This window comes from Bufo gargarizans, chromosome 6, assembly GCF_014858855.1.
Source record: "Bufo gargarizans isolate SCDJY-AF-19 chromosome 6, ASM1485885v1, whole genome shotgun sequence".
Taxonomy (NCBI): domain Eukaryota; kingdom Metazoa; phylum Chordata; class Amphibia; order Anura; family Bufonidae; genus Bufo; species Bufo gargarizans.
In genome coordinates, this window is record NC_058085.1 from 71,096,405 (window position 1) to 71,121,450 (window position 25,046).

General features: G+C 41.5%; 2 protein-coding genes across 2 annotated transcripts in view; one reads left to right on the plus strand and one right to left on the minus strand.

Annotated features, from left to right (window-relative positions):
• Positions 1–1,365: 1,365 nt before the first annotated feature.
• Positions 1,366–22,763, plus strand: LOC122941974 (bactericidal permeability-increasing protein-like). The gene is made up of 3 exons (XM_044299469.1): positions 1,366–1,532; positions 21,033–21,144; positions 22,631–22,763. The coding sequence occupies exons 1-3, from the start codon at positions 1,418–1,420 to the stop codon at positions 22,761–22,763; spliced, it is 360 nt and encodes a 119-aa protein (XP_044155404.1). The 5' UTR covers positions 1,366–1,417.
• Positions 22,764–22,927: 164 nt separating this feature from the next.
• KIAA1755 (KIAA1755 ortholog) overlaps positions 22,928–25,046 on the minus strand; it is a 50,192-nt gene continuing 48,073 nt past the window's right edge. The window contains exon 17 of the mRNA XM_044299470.1: positions 22,928–22,948. Within this exon, the coding sequence (XP_044155405.1) occupies positions 22,928–22,948 (21 nt within the window). The remainder of the gene's footprint in view (positions 22,949–25,046) is intronic.

Below are 25,046 nucleotides of genomic sequence, written 5' to 3' on the forward strand. Positions count from 1 at the left end.
CTCTTCTCTCCTCCCTGCGGCATGCTACAAGTGTTATCCTACCCTATACGCAATATACAAATAATACAGTATATTTCAATGGCTTCCTAGTTCAACCTACCAATTAGTTGTTGGCATGGAGCTTTAGTCTCATACCATAGGACCCACAGGTTAAAGAATACTGAAGTACAGTATTAATAAGTTCCTTCCTGTATTGTATTCTTCTCAGCAGTGGCGTAACTAGAAATTACTGGGTCCCACAGCAAATTTTTTAATGGAGCCAGCTCTCCCCCAGCAACTTCTTCACAACCCCCTCCTCCTGCGCAACCCCCACTTCTGGGGCTAATCAAGATGGCTCTCTCAGACCAGGCCTGACAGACACTCTGACAGTTTCCTACATGTATATACTGTATGTCACTGTATATACTGTCACTGTATATAAATTCATTGTATAATCTTTTAGTCCTCCCTCTGGGTTGGCCCCTTCTGAGTTTGGGCCCCATAGCAGTAGTGTTTACTTCTTCCACTATAGCTACGCCCCTGCTTCTCAGTTCCTAGGATGGCTACCATGTCCTTCTCTGTCCCTAACAACATGAATCCTTTTGCCTTCTCAGTCCTGTGCACAGTTCGGCTCTCTTTCCTTCTATGTGCCCATCATAGCTTCTGCGCCTTCTTAGTTCCCAGGACATCTATCTGTTACTTCTCACTGCTCAACATGACTCCTCTGATCTTAGTCCCCAGCTTGTCTCCCCTGTTATTTTCAGTCCCCAGCCTGGCTCATTTCTTCTCAGTCCCAAGCCTGGCTCCTATCTTCTCAGTCCCCAACCTGGCTCTTTTCTACTTCTCAGTGCCCAGCATTGGTTCCCCTCTCTTTCTCAGTCCACAGCTTGGCTCTCCTTTATCTTTCAGTCCCCAGCTTGGTTCCGCTCTTCTTCACAATCCCCAGTATTGCTTCCCATATGTCAGTCATTAGCATAGCTACTTCCTAAACAGGTAGTAGCAGGCTGTGTTGCATATGTTTACCTGCACATAGTGCTAAGCAGTTCCCTCTTTTTCCTCCCTCTCACCTCTAGTATATGGACATTAAATCTTAGATCACCTTTGTACCCCTCTCCACATTTCACTTTAAGCCAACTTGGGAAAGGTCAAGTAAGTGAAGCTTGCCTATCTGTCTGTCTCTATCATCTATCTATCATCTATCTGTCTGTCTCTATCATCCATCTATCCGTCCATCCATCTGTCTATTGATCATTGAACAGAAAGTGAGAGAGAGCAGATATGTGCTCTGCATGACTCATACATTGCTTACTACAATCTCACACTTCCTGGTTCCTTTGTTTCTAACTTCCTTATATAAGTTACCTTTTAAGTGCTCAGTACATAAATACAGATTTACAACTGCATAGGACACAGAGGGAAAACACCTAAACCAGCAGAGATGGCGGCCTCCTATGTAACCCATCTCCTCCTTTCTCTGGCTATATGTCTGACTGCAGAAGGTGCTGTGAACCCCGGCTTTGTGGTGAGACTCACACAGAAGGGACTGGATTATGGTATGTTCTACAATCAGTTCAAGCAGTAGATTTTTTTTACAAGGAATAGAGATTATTTATCTTTGTTGAAATGTTGATAAGTAAGCAATTCTTCATTACTATGGGTTGCCCAGGATGGAGCCAAGCTGCAATACCAGACACGGCTTAGAGACAAGAGTTACGCAGTGTATGCAACTCTAATTAGAAACTACCCCTTTAAGAGAAGAGCTTGGTAGTGGTATTTCCATATGCAGTTTTAGCATTGGAATGTATACATGCAGCACCTACATAGAATCGGATGTGTGAAAAATTGTACCGCTATTTATGCTATAGTAGTTAAGGCCTGTTCTTAAATCCTCTGTACCAGGTTGGATGTGTGTGATTAACTTTGCATATTCCTTCAGAAATATGTAGTGAATTATTGTTATTTTTATATTGCGGTTCGTTATAAGTAATAACAGGGCTTATAATATTAGCCATCAGGCATAGTAAATAGACTAGGTCTTACACAGATACATGGGCATAGCTATAGGGGTGCAGAGGTAGCAGTTGCTACTGGGCCCAGAAGCCTGAGGGGGCCCAAAGACCCTTGTGCCACATAAGCACTGAGGGAAGGGGGGCCCAAGCTGAACTCTGGTTCCAGGACCCATGAGCCTTTATCTAAGTCCCTACACGGATAGGTACATATAACTGTATTTTGAACTGAAGAATATTCACCTTTGAACAGTTTAGATAAAGAATAAATCTACTTACAGTTCAAGTAAAGATGATGTTGTAAAAACATTTTTAATCTTTTACTACTATAGTATTCCAGCCTATATTATGTCCAGAGCAGCAATCACAATTATGCAGGGTTCTTATAATTTGCCATTCTTTCATGGCGCAGTTACCGTAAAGTGCTAACTCAAGGGATTTGTGTTCTGTAAAATGCCATCTTGACAACAGACCAGGGGCAGATATACTTTATGTGCAACCAGTGCTACTGCAGCAGGACGCTACAGGCAAGGACCGCCTGCCCCCTAAAAAAAAAAACTAGTGCTCCTTATTGTTTATCAGATGACATGGTGTGTAACTGGTAACTACGGAGACACATAGATCTGCAAAGGAGCTGTATTCACAAAAATTAAGCTTTTTGCTATTAATACTATTTGTAAAGCTTCTTTTTATTTTAGCTGGAATGAAGTGATTAAAAAAATAGTCAAAAGTCCATACTGTTTTTCATATGGTGGGCAATGTATACAAAATGTGCACATAATATTATTACTCTCATCTCCAATTATCATATATGTAGTTTAGAGATGAATGAATTGATTCTAAACAAATTGGACTGAATACGAATTTCAGAAAAATTTGTTTGTGAAATTAATCTGAAGCTTTTGTGATTCTGCCACTGGAGGAGGAGTCGGTGGTGGAGGAGCAGGAGAATGATGTTGATGATGACACCAGCCATCCTGAGGGTTGGGGCCAGAAAGAACTGGGTCCTCTGTCACGCTGGCCAGAATGGCAAGCTGTATGCTTACGTAATGACAGGTGTAGTGTTGAGCAAATTGAAGTGATCCGAATTTCAGGAAAAATTAGATTTGTCACAAAGTCGAATTTCCTTGCTCTTCGTGGTAACAAATCAATTATTCCCGAAACAGCGGTAAAAACACAAAAATACATACTCACCTCATATATTTTCTCACAGAGAGGCCGTCCTGGCCATCTTGATTGAAGAAAACGCAACAAATTCTCGCATGCGCTGATGTGTGACAAGACCATGTCATCGCGCTGGCCGGTGTGTTGATGTCATCACTGATCCTCTCTGTCTCTTGAAAAGTCACCCAACTCCTGCTCTCTCCACTGACACAAGCAGCAGAAGCTGCAGCAGCCAGTTCATTATCGTCAACATGATGGAATAATTTTTTTGGGCTGAGACAAATTAGCAAACGGAGACTTACCACCTCAACATCCAGGTTTAGTCCTACCTGGACTCTGGCCTTTTCCTGGCACATACCATGTTCACTGTCTGCCTGCCTACCATCATGTTCCATACCTTATGGCTGTGGCTGCTGCTACTCCCTACTGATAATCCACCTACTGCCACTTCTATTACCCCTACTTCCACTACCATCACCACTACACAGGTGCCACTACTACTACTAGATGCCCTAAATTGCAACTAATTAGATTCCACCTTTCAGTTTTTCAGAGGCCCTTTGGAAAATTAACAGAGGAATATGATTTGTTGCTATGGGCAACTAAGCCACTTTTCCTTTACACCAATTTTGATAAATCTCCCCCACTGTTTCTTCTGACAATTAACACATGTTTTTATAAATACGGGCACGCATTCTGCTCCCATGAACACATAATTTTTGGACACTTGTGCAGGACAAGCCAGGGTCTCTTATGACAATAATTGGTGAGTGTATTTTAGATGCTTGGTCCCAACAAGCCGCTGTTTTTTTCTCATAACACTTTATTTTGTTCAAAGATCTTCTGCCCCCAACAATTTATGGAAGCTTTCTAATATAAAAAAGCGTACCACATGCAATGGTACAGTGTGTTTTTAAACATGCTGTTTGTTAACGCTGTCAACCATGCTTTTACCCTTAGCTATATATGTTAATGGTGACATTAGTTGCTATTGATATCATTGCATTCAAGAGCTTAAAAGAGGAAGCGGGAGAGCAAAAGGAAAAATTCCTAAAAATTAACGAAAATATAACATAATTTCATAAAAATTCCAAGTCCTAGGATATGTCACAGTGTCATATAACAATTGTCTGGCCACTTGAAGCATATTCAATTCATGTAGCATTGATTCGGGCCCAAGATAAATTTATTGAAAAAGTCACCAAATCGGACACAAGAAATTCACTCATCTCTAATATAGTTCTCTAGTTAAATGCTTTGATGGGAAAATCCCTATAAATATTATGTCCGGTCAGCACTATGTTGCAATAAAGCAACAATGAGTAAAACTTTTATTATTGCAAAAGACAAACTTCCTCCAAAAAATATTTCACAATGCAAACTAGGACTGGACAGAAGGCGATAGCTAATCAAAGGGGTTATCTCAAGGACAGATGGGAAGTGTTCTTAGTAAATGATTGGGGAACTTGGGGATTTTTTTTCTAGAAATGCACAAACCTAATAATAATTCTAGAGCATTTATTCTTGGGACTCTAGGTTGGGCCATTCCTCTGTTATTTCTACTATTAGGTTATGAATAAATAGGCAGAAGCTTGCAGTAAAGGTACAGCTAAGAGTTACCAGTTGGGGGTTGTCCCTGCACAGTCTGACACCAGCCGCACTGATTGGAGTCAGTTAACACCCACCAGTACCTTTACTGCACATTGCTGGCAATTTATTTGTAAACTTCTCTCAGGAATAATACAGGAATGGCACAGCATGGCGTCATAAGAATAGACCGAATTGTTACATAGGGAATACAAGTAGTTACTAAAACAGACATGTTAGGAGAGGTGACAGGTCCTGTTTAAAAGCTATGGACACCTTTGACATGGGAATGTATTTTTCCATATGTTAGTGGTCACCTTGATTAAAAAAGAGTTGCACAATTTTCAGTTAGCAGTCTGCAGTCCTTAATTCATTATTTTCTATTTTCTTATATGGTGGTATCACTCCTAGTAAGGTTACATGCACACAACAGTGAAAAAAAAAAATATGTTAAAAAAAGATAAACTGTCCATTTTAGAATTTTTCTTTCACCGATGCCTTTCTGAGAAACAAACATTAAAACCCATTCAATTGTATGGGGGCTGTTGGTTAGTGAAAAATGGACAAAATAACTGGCGTGTGAATAACCCCGTAGATTACCATTGGTCTTAAAACGGACATTTGATGGCCGTTAAAAAAGTGTACATAACATGTCAGTTTTTCACTGTCGGGTGCATGTAGCCTAAATGTTAGGACTGTCGGTGTGAAACCACTGTGCCAAGCTACTATTGTGGATGGCTGCTGACCCAGGGGGATCATTGACACCAGAGCCAAGTACCAAGGGATCTGGCAATACTTGTAGCCAGGAAGCAGGCAGAGGTCAGGGCATGCAGAGTTGATGCAAATCCGTAATTCACCCCAACATTAGAAAAAAAATAGAGCTCCCAATTTAATAACACAACTGTGTGTACCTCAGAAATCTACCACTCTAATATAGAATCACACACACAGTACATCCTTAATGAATATAATCAAGATATAATATACAATGAAAAGATCAAATATTAAAATCAATAGCAGCGGCATACAAAAACAAATCAGAAACCCACTGGGGCTGGTATAGCACCATATAATACCTAACCGCCTCCGGGATTGTGGTCCGGAGGCGTTCGATTTATTCCTCTTCGACGCGCAGGAATGGCAGGTAAACTAGTGCATTTACAGCCTGCCAGCGGCGATCATTCGCTGGCAGGCTGTAGATGCAATTTGTTTAACTCTTGAAAGGTATATCAGACGCTGTTTTAACAGCGTCTGATATACCTGCTACCTGGTCCTCTGGTGGTCCCTTTTGCTTGGATCGACCACCAGAGGACACAGGTAGCTCTGTAATAAGTAGCACCAAGCACCACTACACTACACCCCCCCCTGTCACTTATTAACCCCTTATTAACCCCTGATCACCCCATATAGACTCCCTGATTACCCCCCTGTCATTGATCACCCCCTTGTAAGGCTCCATTCAGACGTCCGTATGTGTTTTGTGGATCCACCGATCCGCAAAACACGGACACCGTGGATCTGCAAAACACGGACACCGGTAATGTGCTTTCCGCATTTTGAGGATGCGCACATTGCCAGAACTATATAGAAAATATATTTTGTTGTCCGCAATTGCGAACAAGAATAGGACATGTTCTATAGGCTCTACAAAAAAAGCAGTGTTCGCCAGATCAGGCCTGAACTTGTGCGCATTTGGATTCCAAACTACTTCTCATGCTTTAGGGCCCCTAAAATGCAAGGGCAGTATAAATACCCCACATGTGACCCCATTTTGGAAAGAAGACACCACAAGGTATTCCGTGAGGGGTATGGTGAGTTCATGTAAAAATTTCCGCTAACTTGTGCCCAAAAAAATATATTCTAGGAACTCGCTATGCCCCTCACGGAATACCTTGGGGTGTCTTCTTTCCAAAATGGGGTCACTTGGGTATTTATACTTCCCTGGCATTTTAGGGGCCCTAATGTGTGAGAATCCAAATGCCTAAAAATGCCCTACTAAAAGATACTCATTGGAATTTGGGCCCCTTTGCGCACCTAGGCTGCAAAAAAGTGTCACACATGTGGTATCGCCATACTCAGGAGAAGTAGGGCAATGTGTTTTGGTGTGTATTTTTACATATACCCAAACTTTGTGTGAGAACTATCTCTGTCAAATGACAACTTTGTATAAAAAAAATTGGAAAAGTTGTATTTTAGAGAGATATTTCTCTCACCCAGCATGGGTATATGTAAATAGACACCCCAAAACACATTGCGCTACTTCTTCTGAGTACGGCGATACCACATGTGTGACACTTTTTTGCAGCCAAGATGCGCAAAGGGGCCCAATTTCCAGGATTTCACAGGGCATTTTTACGAATTTGGATTCCAAAATACTTCTCACGCTTTAGGGCCCCTAAAATGCCAGGGCAGCATAAATACCCAACATGTGACCCCATTTTGGAAAGAAGACACCCCAAGGTATTCCGTGAGTGGTATGGTTAGTTCATGTAAAATTTTATTTTTTGTCATTTTTTTTTTAGTGGAATATGAGACTTTGTAAAAAAAATAAAAAATACTCATTTTCCACTAACTTGTGACAAAAAATAAAAACTTCCATGAACTCACTATGCCCATTAGCGAATACCTTAGGGTGTCTACTTTCTGAAATGGGGTCATTTGTGGGGTGTTTCTACTGTCTGGGCATTGTAGAACCTCAGGAAACATGACAGGTGCTCAGAAAGTCAGAGCTGCTTCAAAATGCAGAAATTCACATTTTTGCACCATAGTTTGTAAACGCTATAACTTTTACCCAAATAAATAAATATACACTTATTGCATTTTTTTATCAAAGACATGTAGAACAATAAATTTAGAGAAAAATTTATATAGAAATGTAGTTTTAATTGAAAAATTTTACAACCGAAAGTGAAAAATGAAGTTTAAAAAAAAAAACATTCGGTCAATTTCGATTAATATAAAAAAAAGTAAAAATGTCAGCAGCAATAAAATACCACCAAATGAAAGCTCTATTAGTGAGAAGAAAAGGAGGTAAAATTCATTTGGGTGGTAAGTTGTATGACCAGGCAATAAACCGTGAAATTAGTATAGTGCAGAATTGTAAAAAGTGGTCTGGTCATTAAGGGGGTTTAAGCTAGGGGGGCTGAAGTGGTTAACCACCTCCGGACCGCCTAACGCACATGTGCGTTCCGGAGGTGGCAGCGCTGCGCACAGTCACGCATATACGCGTCATCTCGCGAGACGCGAGATGACGCGACTATGCGCGCGCGCATGCGCAGTTCGCGCCGGCATTTCGCACAGAAGTATTTCGTCAGCAACCTGCCAGCCAATGATCGTGGCTGGCAGGTTGCTGATTTTTAAAAAATCCAATCAAAGTGCCAGATAGCAGATCATATTTGTAAATATGATCTGTTATATGGCTGCCTGCTCCTCTGCTGGTTCTTTTCGTCGGTTGGATCCAGCAGAGGAGCAGGCTTCACAGTGAGTACACCAAACACTACACTATAGCCCCTGATCACCCCCCTGAACCCCAATTAACCCTTTGATCACCTCTTTGATCACCCCCTGTCAATCACAAGTGAAAAGAAAAAAGTGATCAGTGCAAACTGTCACTTTTTTTTTTCACTGTTATTGACCGTTAGGTTTTAGGTATAGTTTAGGTCCCTTGGTTAGGTAGTTAGCGATCAGTTAGCGCCCAGCCCACCGCACCGCAGTCCGTTATTCGCTGATTAGCGTATCGCTAATCAGCATTTGTACTTTTATAGTATCTGAAAGTGATCAAAACTGATCACGGTCAGATCTATAATAGTACTAGTGTCACTTTAGCTCGCCCTCCACCCAAAACGCAGTGTTTGCCCGATCAGGCCTGATCGGTCGCCCACACGTGCGTTCGCCCACACCCGCCCCACCGCAGTGACAAAAAAAAAATTTTTTTTTGATCACTGCACATTCACTTTACACGCACTGCGGCGATAAAAAAATCAGTTTTGATATTTTTTATCAACCGCAGCGGCCTCCGGTACTTCGCTAGGCTCCCCTTTGTAAGACAGGCTTGCTTTTTTTTTCTTGGGTAGTCTCAGGGAATACCCCTAAATTTAGTTGCCCACATGTCAAACAGGGGGTATTCTTCTGAAGAGGCCTACAGGCTTCTGACCCAGTCGGATGAGGAGTGGGAACCCTCATCTGATGAATCCAGCGGGTCAGAATACGAACCTGTAGAAAGCAGTGGCTCTCTGACCCAAAGTTCGGACGAGGAGGCTGAGGTCCCTGATAGCACCAGGCGTACCCGGCCCCGTGTCGCTAGACCGCAGGTTGCGCAGGATCCGCTTCAAGAGCAGCAGAGTGGGGCTGGTGCTGTCGGATTACGTGGTGAGGCATACACCAGCAGCCCAGCCCTCCCTGGACCTAGTACCAGCACTGCCGTACAACCTGGTGAAGTAGCGAGCACCAGAAGGGCAGTTGAAGCTGGTACGGTGGCACGTGCAGTAGTGACCCCGTCGCAGCCACCGCAAAGACGTGCCCGTAGAGCCCCTAGAATCCCAGAGGTGCTGGCAAACCCTGATTGGCAGTCCCCAACTTCAGCCGCACCTGTAGTTTTCCCTTTCACTGCCCAGTCTGGAGTTCGGGTTGAGACGGCTCAGATCGGTTCGGCCCTGGGATTTTTTGAGCTGTTCTTGACTGCGGAGCTTTTAGACATAGTTGTGGCCGAAACAAACAGGTATGCCACACAATTTATCACCGCTAACCCGGGAAGCTTTTATGCCCAGCCTTTCCGGTGGAAACCAGTCCAAGTTTCCGAACTTAAAACTTTTCTGGGCCTCCTCCTCAACATGGGCCTGACAAAAAAACATGAATTGCGGTCATATTGGTCCACGAACCCGATTCATCACATGCCCATGTTCTCTGCTGCCATGTCCAGGGCACGTTTTGAGGCCATCCTGCGGTTCCTGCACTTTAGTGACAACACCGCCTCCCGTCCCAGGGGCCACCCTGCTTTTGACCGGCTCCACAAAATTCGGCCCCTCATAGACCATTTCAACCAGAAATTTGCAGATATTTATACCCCAGAGCAAAACATCTGCATAGACGAGTCCCTGATACATTTTACCGGGCGCCTTGGCTTCAAGCAATACATCCCAAGCAAGCGCGCCCGGTATGGGGTCAAATTGTATAAGCTCTGTGAAAGGGCCACAGGCTATACCCACAAATTTCGGGTCTATGAGGGAAAAGATCAGACCCTGGAGCCGGTCGGTTGCCCTGACTACCTGGGGAGCAGTGGAAAGACAGTTTGGGACTTGGTGTCACCCTTATTCGGCAAGGGGTACCATCTTTATGTGGACAATTTTTACACAAGTGTGGCCCTCTTTAGGCATTTGTTTCTAGAACGGATTGGCGCCTGTGGTACCGCGCGAACTAGTCGCGCGGGCTTCCCCCAACGGCTCGTTACCACCCGTCTTGCAAGGGGGCAGAGGGCCGCACTGTGTAACGAAGAACTGCTCGCGGTGAAATGGAGAGACAAGCGTGACGTTTACATGCTCTCCTCCATTCACGCAGACACGACAATACAAATTGAGCGAGCAACCCGTGTCATTGAAAAGCCCCTCTCAGTCCACGACTATAACCTCCACATGGGAGGGGTCGACTTCAATGACCAGATGTTGTCTCCGTATTTAGTTTCCCGACGCACCAGACGCTGGTATAAGAAGGTGTCTGTATATTTAATTCAATTGGCTCTCTACAATAGTTTTGTTCTCTACAGTAAGGCTGGGAGAACTGGATCCTTCCTCAAATTTCAGGAAGAGATCATTGAGAACCTCCTGTATCCAGGAGGTTCCGTGGCCCCAACCACCAGTGTAGTTAGCCGTCTACACGAGCGACATTTCCCCAATGTCGTTCCTGGTACCTCAACCCAACCGTCACCCCGAAAAAGATGTCGTGTCTGTAGCAGGAGTGGAATAAGGCGTGACACCCGTTATTTCTGTCCTGACTGTCCGGACCACCCTGCCCTATGCTTTGGAGAGTGTTTCCGGAAGTACCACTCACAGGTACACTATTAGTATAGGGATCATCTCACCAGGACAGGCACACAGGGCTATTAGTGCCCATTCACTCACTGCTGCTGCAAACGTCTCCTTTCACATGGGACAAAGTGCATAACGCACTTCGCCACATCTTTGGGCGATTTGCGCTTTGCACATTGACCCATGGGGAAGGAGAGGTTTGTTCTATAAAGGTAAAAAAACAAAAAAAAAAACAGGTAAGCAAACAGGTTAATGTTTAGTTCCAAAAGTTAAAGTTACATGTTCTGTTCCAAAGTTAATAAAATTATTGCGTTGTGGCCTGTTTTTTTCTTTTTTTTTTTTTTTGTCTTTTTACCTTCCAGGTGGACCAACCGATCTACTAGCTGCAGCACCGATGTGCATTCTGACAGAAGCATTGCGCTGCTGTCAGATTACACGCAAGTCGGTGTATGCGGCGCTGCAAGACGGGATTTTCTCCTCTGCAGTGACAGATACGTTTGCCGAGGCATACGAGCTGAGGAGGAGGCGGCGTTCCTATGCTTTGGCAAGCGCTTTGTATGTATATATATATAAAAAAAAAAATCCCAGCAATGATTTATTCATCCACATCGATTGATGCGAATGGAGAAATCTGGTTTGCCAGGGCATACGAGCTAAGTGGGTATGGATGTAGGGCGGAGCTCCTATGTCCTGGCAGACGCCTTTCCCCTCCATTTTATTTTTTTTGGCTGAGATTTTTTCATCCACATTGATCGATGCGAATGAAGAAATCTGTGCCGTTCATTTTTTTCTTTCAGCCCAGAGGCTGAACGGAAAAAAAAATCTCATTACCTGTATGCTCAATATAAGGAGAATAGCAGAAACTCCTAATGCTGGCCATACATGTAATGATTGCGGAGACCCTCAAATGCCAGGGCAGTACAAACACCCCACAACTGACCCCATTTTGGAAAGAAGACACCCCAAGGTATTCGCTGAGGGGCATATTGAGTCCATGAAAGATTGAAATTTTTGTCCTAAGTTAGCGGAAAGTGAGACTTTGTGAGAAAAAACAAAAAAAAATCAATTTCCGCTAACTTATGCAAAAAAAAAAAAATTTCTTTGAACTTGCCAGGCCCCTCATTGGATACCTTGGGGTGTCTTCTTTCCAAAGTGGGGTCACATGTGGGGTATTTATACTGCCCTGGCATTTTAGGGGCCCTAAAGCGTGAGAAGTATTCGATCCAAAGAGGCAGAATATCCATCTACCTCAAGCAAAGACATTGGACGTGGATCTGCAGCCTGACACAGCCAGCATTTCTGCTCACAGCCGGGTGGATACAGCATCGTTAACAGCTAATTCAGCTGTGTTATCCAAAGGCAAGTCCTGTTTGCTTCTACACTACGTGGGACGCCACGGTGGGAATAGGACGATATGTGAGTAAGAGCCATTCAGCTCCATAATACTGCTGGATATATGTATATTGCTGCCCAAACATCTTGATCTGCTGTTTGAATATTGCGTAATATTGCTGGACATATTTATAACATTGCTCAAGTATCCTGCTGCTTATATTGCGGTTGTTCAAACATACAGCCTATTCAGGCAGATATCTGCTCAAACTGAATATATTTGTGGACAATTGTACGGACCAAACCAGGATTTTAGGCCACATGTTCTATTACTAAAGAAACACTGCGGCATCAGTGGTATACAGCCACTTTATTGACTCTTCAGAAATATATTTATATATTTATCTATACACATTATCTCACTTATTGTTTTATAATTATATATTTTTGATCCAGTGGATTTTATGTAGCAGTTTATGCTGCATTTTACCCATTGGTCATTATTAGTCACTGTGCACTTATTATTCATCTATTTATTCACTCACTGATTTATTTATTTATTTTCTGGAGATATATTTGCTGTAAACCACTGTTGTAGATAATAGAAGACAAAAGTACTGTGTTACATCTACTAATGCCAGATTGGACCTATTAACACTGGATTGGACATTTGGATCTTTTATCAGCTATAACAGTGGACAGTTGTAATATTTATTTTATCAATTTTATAAGTTTTACTATTTTATGCTGATTTCGGGAAATTAGTTCTATTTAGGGAACATTATTATTGTGTATTGCTCATATAAATTTGTTCAACTTATCGCTATTAATAAACTAATATTTGAGTCGCTTTGCCTACCTTGTGATCTAGATATATGAGTGCCCATTTTACTTCTTTTTAATACTATTGTTCTTGGTGATTGGGTACAACATCTATTTTGGTGCACCTTGCCATCCCAAACCAGAGGTGAGCCGTCCTTTATCCCTTTATTACTGGGGTATTTATACTGCCCTGGCTTTTTAGGGGCCCTAAAGCGTGAGAAGAAGTCTGGGATCCAAATGTCTAAAAATGCCCTCCTAAAAGGAATTTGGGCCCCTTTGCGCATCTAGGCTGCAAAAAAGTGTGACACATCTGGTATCGCCGTACTCAGAAGAAGTTGGGGAATGTGTTTTGGGGTGTCATTTTACATATACCCATGCTGGGTGAGATAAATATCTTGGTCAAATGCCAACTTTGTATAAAAAAATGGGAAAAGTTGTCTTTTGCCAACATATTTCTCTCACCCAGCATGGGTATATGTAAAATGGCACCCCAAAACACATTCCCCAACTTCTCCTGAGTACGGCGATACCAGATGTGTCACACTTCTTTGATGCCAAGGTGGGCAAAGGGGCGCATATTCCAAAGTGCACCTTTCGGATTTCACCGGTCATTTTTTACAGATTTTGATTGCAAAGTACTTCTCACACATATGGGCCCCTAAATTGCCAGGGCAGTATAACTACGCCACAAGTGACCCCATTTTGGAAAGAAGACACCCCAAGGTATTCCGTGAGGGGCATGGCGAGTTCCTAGAATTTTTTATTTTTTGTCGCAAGTTAGTGGAATATGAGACTTTGTAAGGAAAAAAGAGAAAAAAAAAAATCATCATTTTCTGCTAACTTGTGACAAAAAATAAAAAATTCTAGGAACTCGCAGTGCCCCTCACGGAATACCTTAGGGTGTCTTCTTTCCAAAATGGGGTCACTTGTGGCGTAGTTATACTGCCCTGGCAATTTAGGGGCCCAAATGTGTGAGAAGTACCTTGCAATCAAAATGTGTAAAAAATGCCCTGCAAAATCCGAAAGGTGCACTTTGGAATATGTGCCCCTTTGCCCACCTTGGCAGCAAAAAAGTGTGACACATCTGGTATCGCCGTACTCAGGAGAAGTTGGGGAATGTGTTTTGGGGTGTCATTTTACATATACCCATGCTGGGTGAGAGAAATATCTTGGCAAACGACAACTTTTCCCATTTTTTTATACAAAGTTGGCATTTGACCAAGATATTTTTCTCACCCAGCATGGGTATATGTAAAATGACACCCCAAAACACATTCCCCAACTTCTCCTGAGTACGGCGATACCAGATGTGTGACACTTTTTTGATGCCAAGGTGGGCAAAGGGGCGCATATGCCAAAGTGCACCTTTCGGATTTCACCGGTCATTTTTTACAGATTTTGATTGCAAAGTACTTCTCACACATATGGGCCCCTAAATTGCCAGGGCAGTATAACTACGCCACAAGTGACCCCATTTTAGAAAGAAGACACCCCAAGGTATTCCGTGAGGGGCATGGCGAGTTCCTAGAATTTTTTATTTTTTGTCGCAAGTTAGTGGAATATGAGACTTTGTAAGGAAAAAAGAGAAAAAAAAAAATCATCATTTTCTGCTAACTTGTGACAAAAAATAAAAAATTCTAGGAACTCGCAGTGCCCCTCACGGAATACCTTAGGGTGTCTTCTTTCCAAAATGGGGTCACTTGTGGCGTAGTTATACTGCCCTGGCAATTTAGGGGCCCAAATGTGTGAGAAGTACCTTGCAATCAAAATGTGTAAAAAATGCCCTGCAAAATCCGAAAGGTGCACTTTGGAATATGTGCCCCTTTGCCCACCTTGGCAGCAAAAAAGTGTGACACATCTGGCATCGCCGTACTCAGGAGAAGTTGGGGAATGTGTTTTGGGGTGTCATTTTACATATACCCATGCTGGGTGAGAGAAATATCTTGGCAAACGACAACTTTTCCCATTTTTTTATACAAAGTTGGCATTTGACCAAGATATTTTTCTCACCCAGCATGGGTATATGTAAAATGACACCCCAAAACACATTCCCCAACTTCTCCTGAGTACGGCGATACCAGATGTGTGACACTTTTTTGATGCCAAGGTGGGCAAAGGGGCGCATATGCCAAAGTGCACCTTTCGGATTTCACCGGTCATTTTTTACAGATTTTGATTGCAAAGTACTTCTCACACATATGGGCCCCTAAATTGCCAGGGCAGTATAACTACGCCACAAGTGACCCCATTTTGGAAAGAAGACACCCCAAGGTATTCCGTGAGGGGCATGGCGAGTTCCTAGAATTTTTTATTTTTTGTCGCAAGTTAGTGGAATATGAGACTTTGTAAGGAAAAAAGAGAAAAAAAAAAAAAATCATCATTTTCTGCTAACTTGTGACAAAAAATAAAAAATTCTAGGAACTCGCAGTGCCCCTCACGGAATACCTTATGGTGTCTTCTTTCCAAAATGGGGTCACTTGTGGCGTAGTTATACTGCCCTGGCAATTTAGGGGCCCAAATGTGTGAGAAGTACCTTGCAATCAAAATGTGTAAAAAATGGCCTGCAAAATCCGAAAGGTGCACTTTGGAATATGTGCCCCTTTGCCCACCTTGGCAGCAAAAAAGTGTCACACATCTGGTATTGTCGTACTCAGGAGAAGTTGGGCAATGTGTTTTGGGGTGTCATTTTACATATACCCATGCTGGGTGAGAAAAATATCTTGGTCAAATGCCAACTTTGTATAAAAAAATGGGAAAAGTTGTCGTTTGCCAAGATATTTCTCTCACCCAGCATGGGTATATGTAAAATGACACCCCAAAACACATTCCCCAACTTCTCCTGAGTACGGCGATACCACATGTGTGACACTTTTTTGCTGCCAAGGTGGGCAAAGGGGCGCATATTCCAAAGTGCACCTTTCGGATTTCACCGGTCATTTCTTACACATTTTGATTGCAAAGTTCTTCTCACACATTTGGGCCCCTAAATTGCCAGGGCAGTATAACTACCCCACAAGTGACCCCATTTTGGAAAGAAGACACCCCAAGGTATTCTGTGAGGGGCATGGTGAGTTCCTAGAATTTTTTATTTTTTGTCGCAAGTTAGTGGAATATGAGACTTTGTAAGAAAAAAAAAAAATAATAAAATCATCATAATTTTCCGCTAACTTGTGACAAAAAATAAAAAGTTCTATGAACTCACTATGCCCATCAGCGAATACCTTAGGGTGTCTACTTTCCGAAATGGGGTCATTTGTGGGGTAGTTATACTGTTTGGGCATTGTAGAACCTCAGGAATCATGACAGGTGCTCAGAAAATCAGAGCCGTTTCAAAAAGCGGAAATTCACATTTTTGTACCATAGTTTGTAAATGCTATAACTTTTACCCAAACCATTTATTTTTTGCCCAAACATTTTTTTTTTATCAAAGACATGTAGAACTATAAATTTAGCGAAAAATTTATATATGGATGTCGTTTTTTTTGCAAAATTTCACAGCTGAAAGTGAAAAATGTCATTTTCTTGCAAAAAAATCGTTACATTTTGATTAATAACAAAAAAAGTAAAAATGTCAGCAGCAATAAAATACCACCAAATGAAAGCTCCATTAGTGAGAAGAAAAGGAGGTAAAATTCATTTGGGTGGTAAGTTGCATGACCGAGCGATAAACGGTGAAAGGAGTGTAGTGCCGAAGTGTAAAAAGTGGCCTGGTCATGAAGGGGGTTTCACCTAGCGGGGCTGAAGTGGTTAAAGGGGTTGTCCGAGTTATGAGTTATGAAAAAAAAAATATAGCACTGTAAATCTGATGGTCAGCAATATATAACTGAGCTAAGCAAGTTTTCGCCCAAATAATATCTATTTTCTCATTTCCTTGCTTCTCTTCTGGCCCTTTGTTTGCCTGCAATAACAGTAATCTCTGCCACTTCCCCTGCTCTGCAAAGGTAGTGAATAAGTCTGCCCCGAGTGAAATGTCAGCCTGCTGGGAGACTCAGCAATATTTTGTATGTGTAGGACTACAAGTCCCGGCTGTATAGTGACACTGCTGATACACACAGGATCTTCCCCCCTACCTGTTCTTGTGCAATGCTCTGCAGAACTCCTCTGTCAGCTCCTGTGCCCAGAATTTGTCTCTTCATTACCTGCAGCTACTCAGTAAAGCTTTCAGCCCTAAGTCTGTGCCGCTGAAGGGGTTAAGAATCCAGGGAGAGAACAGACTGAAGGAGGTCGTGGTCAGCACAGTAAAGTCTATGTACATACTCATATAAGACATCTCTTGTGCATAAAACATCATCAGAGCAGGGAGAGAAGCTGACATCACAGGTCTTGTGACCCTCAGTGAAATCTGAGAAAGCAGCAAATGGAGATAAAGTGAGTAAATTGTAAAGTCCTTACATTTGCCTAGTTAGAAACCTACAAAGAACAAAAAAAAACTCAGACAACCCCTTTAAGTGGACTATATATCCCCAGTTACAATTGCCAGAAAAAGTATGTGAACCCTTTGGAATGATATGGATTTTTGAACAAATTGGTCATAAAATGTGATCTGATCTTTATCTAAGTCACAACAATAGACAATCACAGTCTGCTAAAACTAATAACACACAAAGAATTAAATGTTACCATGTTTTTATTGAGCACACCATATAAACATTGACAATGAAGGTGGAAAAAGTATGTGAACCCTTGGATTTAATAACTGGTTGAACCTCCTTTAGCAGCAATAACTTCAACCAAACGTTTCCTGTAGTTGCAGATCAGACGTGCACAACGGTCAGGAGTAATTCTTGACCATTCCTCTTTACAGAACTGTTTCAGATCAGCAATATTCTTGGGATGTCTGGTGTGAATCGCTTTCTTGAGGTCATGCCACAGCATCTCAATCGGGTTGAGGTCAGGACTCTGACTGGGCCACTCCAGAAGGTGTATTTTCTTCTGTTTAAGCCATTCTTCTATGCTTTGGGTCGTTATCCTGTTGCAACACCCATCTTATGTTGAGCTTCAGCTGGTGGACAGATGGCCTTAAGTTCTCCTTCAAAATGTCTTCATAAACTTGGGAATTCATTTTCCGTTGATGATAGCAATCAGTCCAGGCCCTGACGCAGCAAAGCAGCCCCAACCCATGATGCTCCCACCACCATACTTCACAGTTGGGATGAGGTTTTGATGTTGGTGTGCTGTGCCTCTTTTTCTCCATTTATAGTGTTGTGTGTTTCTTCCAAACAAATCAACTTTGGTTTCATCTGTCCACAGAATATTTTGCCAGTACTGTTGTGGAACATCCAGGTGCTTTTATGCAAACTGTAAACATACAGCAATGTTTTTTCAGATAGCAGTGGCTTCCTCTGTGTTATCCTCCAATGAAATCCATTCTTGTTTAGTGTTTTACGTATCGTAGATTCGCTAATAGGGATATTTGCATATGCCAGATACTTTTGTAAGTCTTTAGCTGACATCTAGGATTCTTATTAAACTCATTGAGCAGTCTGCGCTGTGCTCTTGCAGTCATCTTTACAGGACTGCCACTCCTAGGGAGAGTAGCAGCAGTGCTGAACTTTTTCCATTTATAGACAATTTGTCTTACCGTGGACTGATAAACAGCAAGGCTTTTGGAGATACTTTTATAACCCTTTCCATCTTTATGCAAGTCAACAATACTTAATCGTAGGTCTTCTGAGAGCTCTTTTGTGTGAGGCATCATTCACATCAGGCAATGCTTCTTGTGAAAAGCAAACCCAGAACTGGTGTGTGTTTTTTATAGGGCAGGGCCGCTGTAACCAACACCTCCAATCTCATCTCATTGATTGGACTCCAGTTGGCTGACGACTCACTCCAATTAGCTCTTGGAGATGTCATTAGTTAGGGGTTCACATACTTTTTACACGTGCACTGTGAATGTTTACATGGTGTGTTAAATAAAAACATGGTAACATTAAATTCTTTGTGTGTTATTAGTTTAACCCCTTAAGGACCGGGCTCATTTTCACCTTCCTGCCCAGGCCATTTTTTGAAAATCTGACCAGTGTCACTTTATGTGGTGATAACTTTATAACGCTTTGACTTATCCAGGCCATTCTGAGATTGTTTTTTCATCACATATTGTACTTCATGACACTGGTAAAATGAAGTAAAAAAAAAAAACATTTTTATTTATAAAAAAAATACCAAATTTGCCAAAAGTTAAAATTTCTATACTTCTATAATACATATTAATACCTACAAAAATAGTTATTACTTTACATTTCCCATATGTCTACTTCATGTTAGGATCATTTTGGGAATGACATTTTATTTTTTGGGGACGTAACTTACAAGGCTTATAAGTTTAGAAGTAAATCTTGAAATTTCTCAGAAATTTTCAAAAACCAACTTTTTAAAGAACCAGTTCAGGTCTGAAGTCACTTTGTGAAGCTTACATAATAGAAACCACCTAAAAATGACCCCATTCTAGAAACTACACCCCTCAAGGTATTCAAAACAGATTTTACAAATGTCATTAACCCTTTAGGTGTTCCACAAAAATTTATGGAAAATAGAGATACAATTTCAAAATTTCACTTTTTTTGGCAGATTTTACATTTTAATATTTTTTTTTCCAGTTACAAAGCAAGGGTTAACAGCCAAACAAAACTCAATATTTATGACCCTGATTCTGTAGTTTACAGAAACACCCCATATGTGGTTGTAAACTGCTGTACAGGCACACGGCAGGGCGCAGAAGGAAATGAATGCCGTACGGTTTTTGGAAGGCAGATTTTTCTGGACTGTTATTTTTTTGACACTATGTCCTATTTGTAGCCCCCCTGATGCACCCCTAGAGTAGAAACTCCAAAAAAGTGACCCCATTTTATAAACTATGGGATAGGTTGGAAGTTTTGTTGGTACTAGTTTAGGGTACATATGATTTTTGGTTGCTCTACATTACACTTTTTGTGAGGCAAGGTAACAAGAAATAGCAGTTTTGGCACCTTTTTTTCCTTTGTTATTTACAACATTCATCTGACAGGTTAGATCATGTGGTATTTTTATAGAGCAGGTTGTCACGGATGTGACGATACCTAATATGTATACTTTTCTTTTTATTTATGTAAGTTTTACACAATGATTTAATTTTTCAACACCTAAAAGAAAAAAGGGCAAAGCACGACTAACAATATGTATAAACTTTATTATGGTTCCCAAAAAAGGGAAAATCCGATAAAATACATTGACAAACAATACATTGGTGGATGAGAGACACACAGGGTGGGAAAGGATCACAAAATGGACGACATATAAAAACAATTCATGAAAAGGTCAAGGAGATTCTAAATAATTAATGAATACCCAAATGGAGTACGTGTTGCAATGACCTCACCAAAAACGTGAGCAAGATATTGGAGCCAAATACAGTACATGAGTTAAAGTGCAAAGTGCAAAAGATACAATGTACATGGACAATAAAATGAACATTATGGTAAATAGAAAATTACATAAATACCAGACTAGTGATCCAAAATAGCCCCAACGCGCGTTTCGCGTAAGCTTCCTCAGGGGGTGTATGTGCCGCACATATACCCCCTGAGGAAGCTTACGCGAAACACGCGTTGGGGCTCCATTCCAGTCTATTCCGTTGTGCAAAATAGAGAATACACACGGCTGGAATCCGTGTTTTGCAGATCCGCAGTTTGCAGAACGCAAAATAGCCAATGGTCATGTGCATGAGTCCTAAAACTAAGAGAAGGGAAGGGGAGAGTAGAGAGACCATTAAGAAACAGGAGCAGCACCCACAGCTAGTTGAAGAACTTACTGCATTCCTGCGCTTGCCCTATTTGTCTTATCAGCCAAATCTTACTTGTCCCAACCCATAACTAACTTTCGAATTCCAAATCATGGAACATTTTCACAGAATGTTATGTCTGTGAACCCCAAGTCTGCATAAGAACACCTATTTGTAGTCCTTTTCAGGAGAACAAGGGATATAATAGATAAGAATGTGAATTAAAAAGGGGGCATCATTGCATGTCAGATGCTGCTTTCTGGTATATGATTACTGGGATGAAACCATTTGCTCTACTATTTAAGAGTAGAAAATAGATTTGTTGCATGCTCATATACACTGGATATCATCGCTTGCTTTCCTCAGCTCGACAGGAGGGCATGATCGTTCTGCAACAGCAACTCTCTAAGATTCACCTTCCAGATTTCTCCGGCTCGGCACATACCCCCGTGGGAAAAGTCAAGTACAGTTTTGAGAGGTAACCAGATGTCAGATGTGTCTTACAGAACAGAAAAGATAATAGCACAGTGTTCGATGAACAGTAAAGGCCACAGCAACCTGATAATAGTGACAGTAACCCCAAGACGAGCACATTGCCTCCATAATAATGGCTAACACAATACTCACAAAATAGTTACAGCCACAGTCTCCATCCGAAAGAGGTATCTATAGTGGGTGCTAAAGTAGAAGTTACACCTCGATCTTGTTGCCTGAGGGACTCACAGGCCTCTCTATAAGATAAGAAGGTACCAGTTTTGTAACAGGCACATGGTAGATGTGTGGTGGGTCCCAAGACAGATTTCGTATTGGGGCCCAAGAGTTATAATCTACTTGTAAGAGTGAGTTCACACTTCAATTATTTGTTTTCCATCAGTTACTGTGAGCCAAAACAGTGGTGATTTGAAGCCCAATGGCGAATTATAATAGGGGCGTTTGGGTCGGCAGCCCCGGGCAAGGCATCGGTGGTGGGGCCAATGCCTACCCAAACACCCACTTACTATGGCGGGGCACGGAGCACATAGTTCCCTGCCCTGCTGTCGATCACTGCTATAGGCTTCAGGCCTAGTAGGCCTGAGGCCTATGTGGTAGTAAAATCCTGGCGCAGGTGGGCCTGATTATATCATTTCGCACCTGTGCTGTTTGAGGAGACAGCGATGTTCTATTGAGTGCCGCAGCCTCTTTGCTCCTTACCAAGCACAGCGCTGTCCATTTGATAGCACTGTGCTTGGTATTGCAGCTCAGCCCACATGACTCGGGTGGAACTGAGCTGCATCTAGGCCACGCTAACAATGAATATGATGTCATATGGCCTAGGCAGAGACTGTGGCGCTCACGAAACTCCACAGCCTCTTCATACAGAAAAAAACACTAAACTAAAATTGAGGGAGGGGCCCGAGTTTGGTAGACAGCCCCAGGCCTGATATGCACTTAATCCACCCCTGGTGAAGCCTACTCAGAGATCAGATGTAATGTAAAGATTTGTGCCTTTTCTCTGTCTTTGATATGCACCTGGTTTTGGCTCACAGTCACTGATGGAAATAACTGACCAAATAACTGAAGTGTGAACTTGGCCTAAACATAATATTGCCTACAACAATACTGTCAGCCTTAAAGATAGACTGTCAAGAGGAAATTCAATGATAAGCCAGGCAGAATGTCTTGTAGGGCTAGCTTAGCTGAATGTAATGATGTCTTTCACTAAGCCATATGTTGCTTCATTCTGGAGAAAAAGTATTTTCAATCTCTATGCAAATTTAAAATTGAGTTCACAACGGGCAGGCCCAAGCCACTCTGTGCACCCTTGCTCCTCCTGCTTTTTCTAACAGCCCTTCCCTCTCCTTCTTGACTGCAGAAACCTGGCCTTGTCTGATTTAACAGTGAATTTCCTGGTTAACTTTAATCTTACTGAAGGTCATGTGATAGAAATATTCATATGATTAACTTGGTGTATTATTCGATTACAGTATGACTATCCGAAATTTCCAGTTACCCAGTTCACAGATCAGTCTGGTCCCCAATTTTGGTCTAAAGCTCTCAATCTCAGGAGCCTTCATCGAGATTAGCGGAAAGTGGCATGTCAAGGCACATTTTATGTAAGAAATTCTTTCCTTTAAAATGTTACTTTATTTTTTTTACTTTAAATGCTTATTGTATAGGATGGTGACTCCATGGTTACAGCAAAAAAAAAAAAAATTTGATAAAATAATAATGTTTATTTATTTAGCACCAAGATATTCCACAGCGCTTTGCAATCAGGTGGTTCAAGTGCAAACAGAGTCATACTGTAAATAATATAGCAACAAACAAGTCCACAATTAAAACAAGGGGAATGAGGGCCCTGCTCACAAGAGCTTACAGTCTATAGGAGATAGGGGTGAGACAAAAGTAAAAACAAAAAGTGCTTGATTTATGCAATAGTCTGACCATCTTAAAACACAATAGGGGAGTAGACCTAAGGCTGCATGAGCCACACAACAGCTGATATCTGTAGTACTTCTGAGTGCATGGGGTGTGGTTGATATCTGACAATGGATCAGGTTCAGAAGAATGATGCTGAAGGTGGTAGTGGTGGTAGTGGTGGTTCGGTGAATGGAGGAGAGTTAAATTAGGGGATATGGTAGGTTATCCTAAAAAGATGTGTTTTTAGGGAGTGCCTAAAACTGTGGATGTTGTGAATTAACCTAATTGTTTGGGGTAGGACATTCCAGAGAACTGATGCAGCTCGGGAGAAGGCTTGCAGATGGGAGTGAGAAGTTCGGATTATGGTGGATGTCAGACGTTAGTCATTAGCTGAATGGAGGACATGGGCAGGGTGGTAGACACAAATGAAAGCAGAGATGTAGGGGGTGCTGCACTGTGGAGGGCTTTGTGGGTGAGAATGAGGACTTTATAGTGAATCCTGTACCGTATGGGCAACCAGTGCAATGATTGGCACAGGGCAGAGGCATTAGAGTAGCGGTTAGACAGATAGATGAGCCTGTCTGCTGCATTCAGGATAGATTGGAGAGGGGAGAGTCCGGTGAGGGGGAGACCAATTAGTAATGAGTTACAGTAATTGAGATGGGAATGGATCACTACAGCAATAAGATTTTTTGTTTCCTTAGTAAAGAAGGGGCGAATTCCAGAGATGTTTATGAGGTTCAGGTGGCATGAGCAGGCAAGAGATTGAATATAGGTGGTGAATGAAAGAACAGTGTGAAACATAACAACAACATAGCGTGCATGCTGCCTAGGACTTGATGATAGTGGAGCACACTGGGATGGAGATATCAGGCTTAAGTAGGTTAGTAGATGGAGGAATCACCAGAAGTTCAGTTTTGGAAAGATTTAGTGATGAGCGGAAGCGGTCATATTTGAATTTGCGATATCTTGTGAATATTTTGTAGAATATTCGCCGAATATTCGTGAATTCGATTTTTTTCAATCGAAAAATCGACATGGTAATGATCGCGTAGTATGCAAATTTTTGTAAAGCGAATTTTCGTAATGCTAATTTTTTTCGCGAATTTTTCAGTTGCCGAGCAAAAACATGATTCCTCCCTGCTTCTTGCTTGTGGGCCAATGAGTCATAGCACTATATCGAATATATTTGTTTTTTTCAAATATTCGTAATATTCTAAAACAAGAATATATAGTAATATAGCGAATATTCGAAAAAACTAATATAGACAAATTTAGATAATATAGTGCTATAATCTTTTTTTTCAATAGTTGAAATTTTTTTCCAATCTGAACTTCAGATGAGAAAAAAATTACAACTATTAGACAAAGAAGACTATAGCACTATATTATCTAAATTGCTCTATATTGTTTTTTTTTGAATATTCGCTATATTGCTATATATTCTTGGTTTAGAATATAATGAATATTCGAAAAAACTAATATATTCAATATAGTGCTATATATTTGTTTTTTAGAACATTCATAATTTTTCCCATTTAAAGTTATGATTCTTCCCTGCTTCTTGCTTGTGGGCCAATGAGTTATTGGCCCACAAGCAAGAAGCAGGGAGGAATCATGTTTTTACTCGGCAATTGAAAAATTCATGATAAAAACTTGCATTACGAAAATTCGCAATAAAAAATCTTGAATATTCGAAAATACGAATATATATCACTATATTCTAAATATTCGCGAATTTTCGAAGTACCTATATTCGCAATAAAAATTCACAATTCGAATATTCGTGATCAACACTAGAAAGATTCAGTTTCAGAAAGAGAGAGGACTTGATGTTAGAGACAGCAAACAGACAGTCACTGGTGGACTGTAGTACAGCAGGGGTGATGTCGGGGGATGAAATGTATAGTTGTGTGTCATCAGCATAGAGATGGTACTGGAAACCAAATCTGCTAATAGTCTGTCCAATAGGGTCTGTGT

Bases quoted from the DNA above. Each gene is read 5' to 3' on its own strand.
- LOC122941974 (XM_044299469.1), top strand. From the start codon at position 1,418: ATGGCGGCCTCCTATGTAACCCATCTCCTCCTTTCTCTGGCTATATGT. The intron at 1,533-21,032 runs GTATGTTCTACA...TGCTTTCCTCAG, and splicing joins ACAGAAGGGACTGGATTATG to CTCGACAGGAGGGCATGATC. The intron at 21,145-22,630 runs GTAACCAGATGT...ATTCGATTACAG, and splicing joins GTCAAGTACAGTTTTGAGAG to TATGACTATCCGAAATTTCC.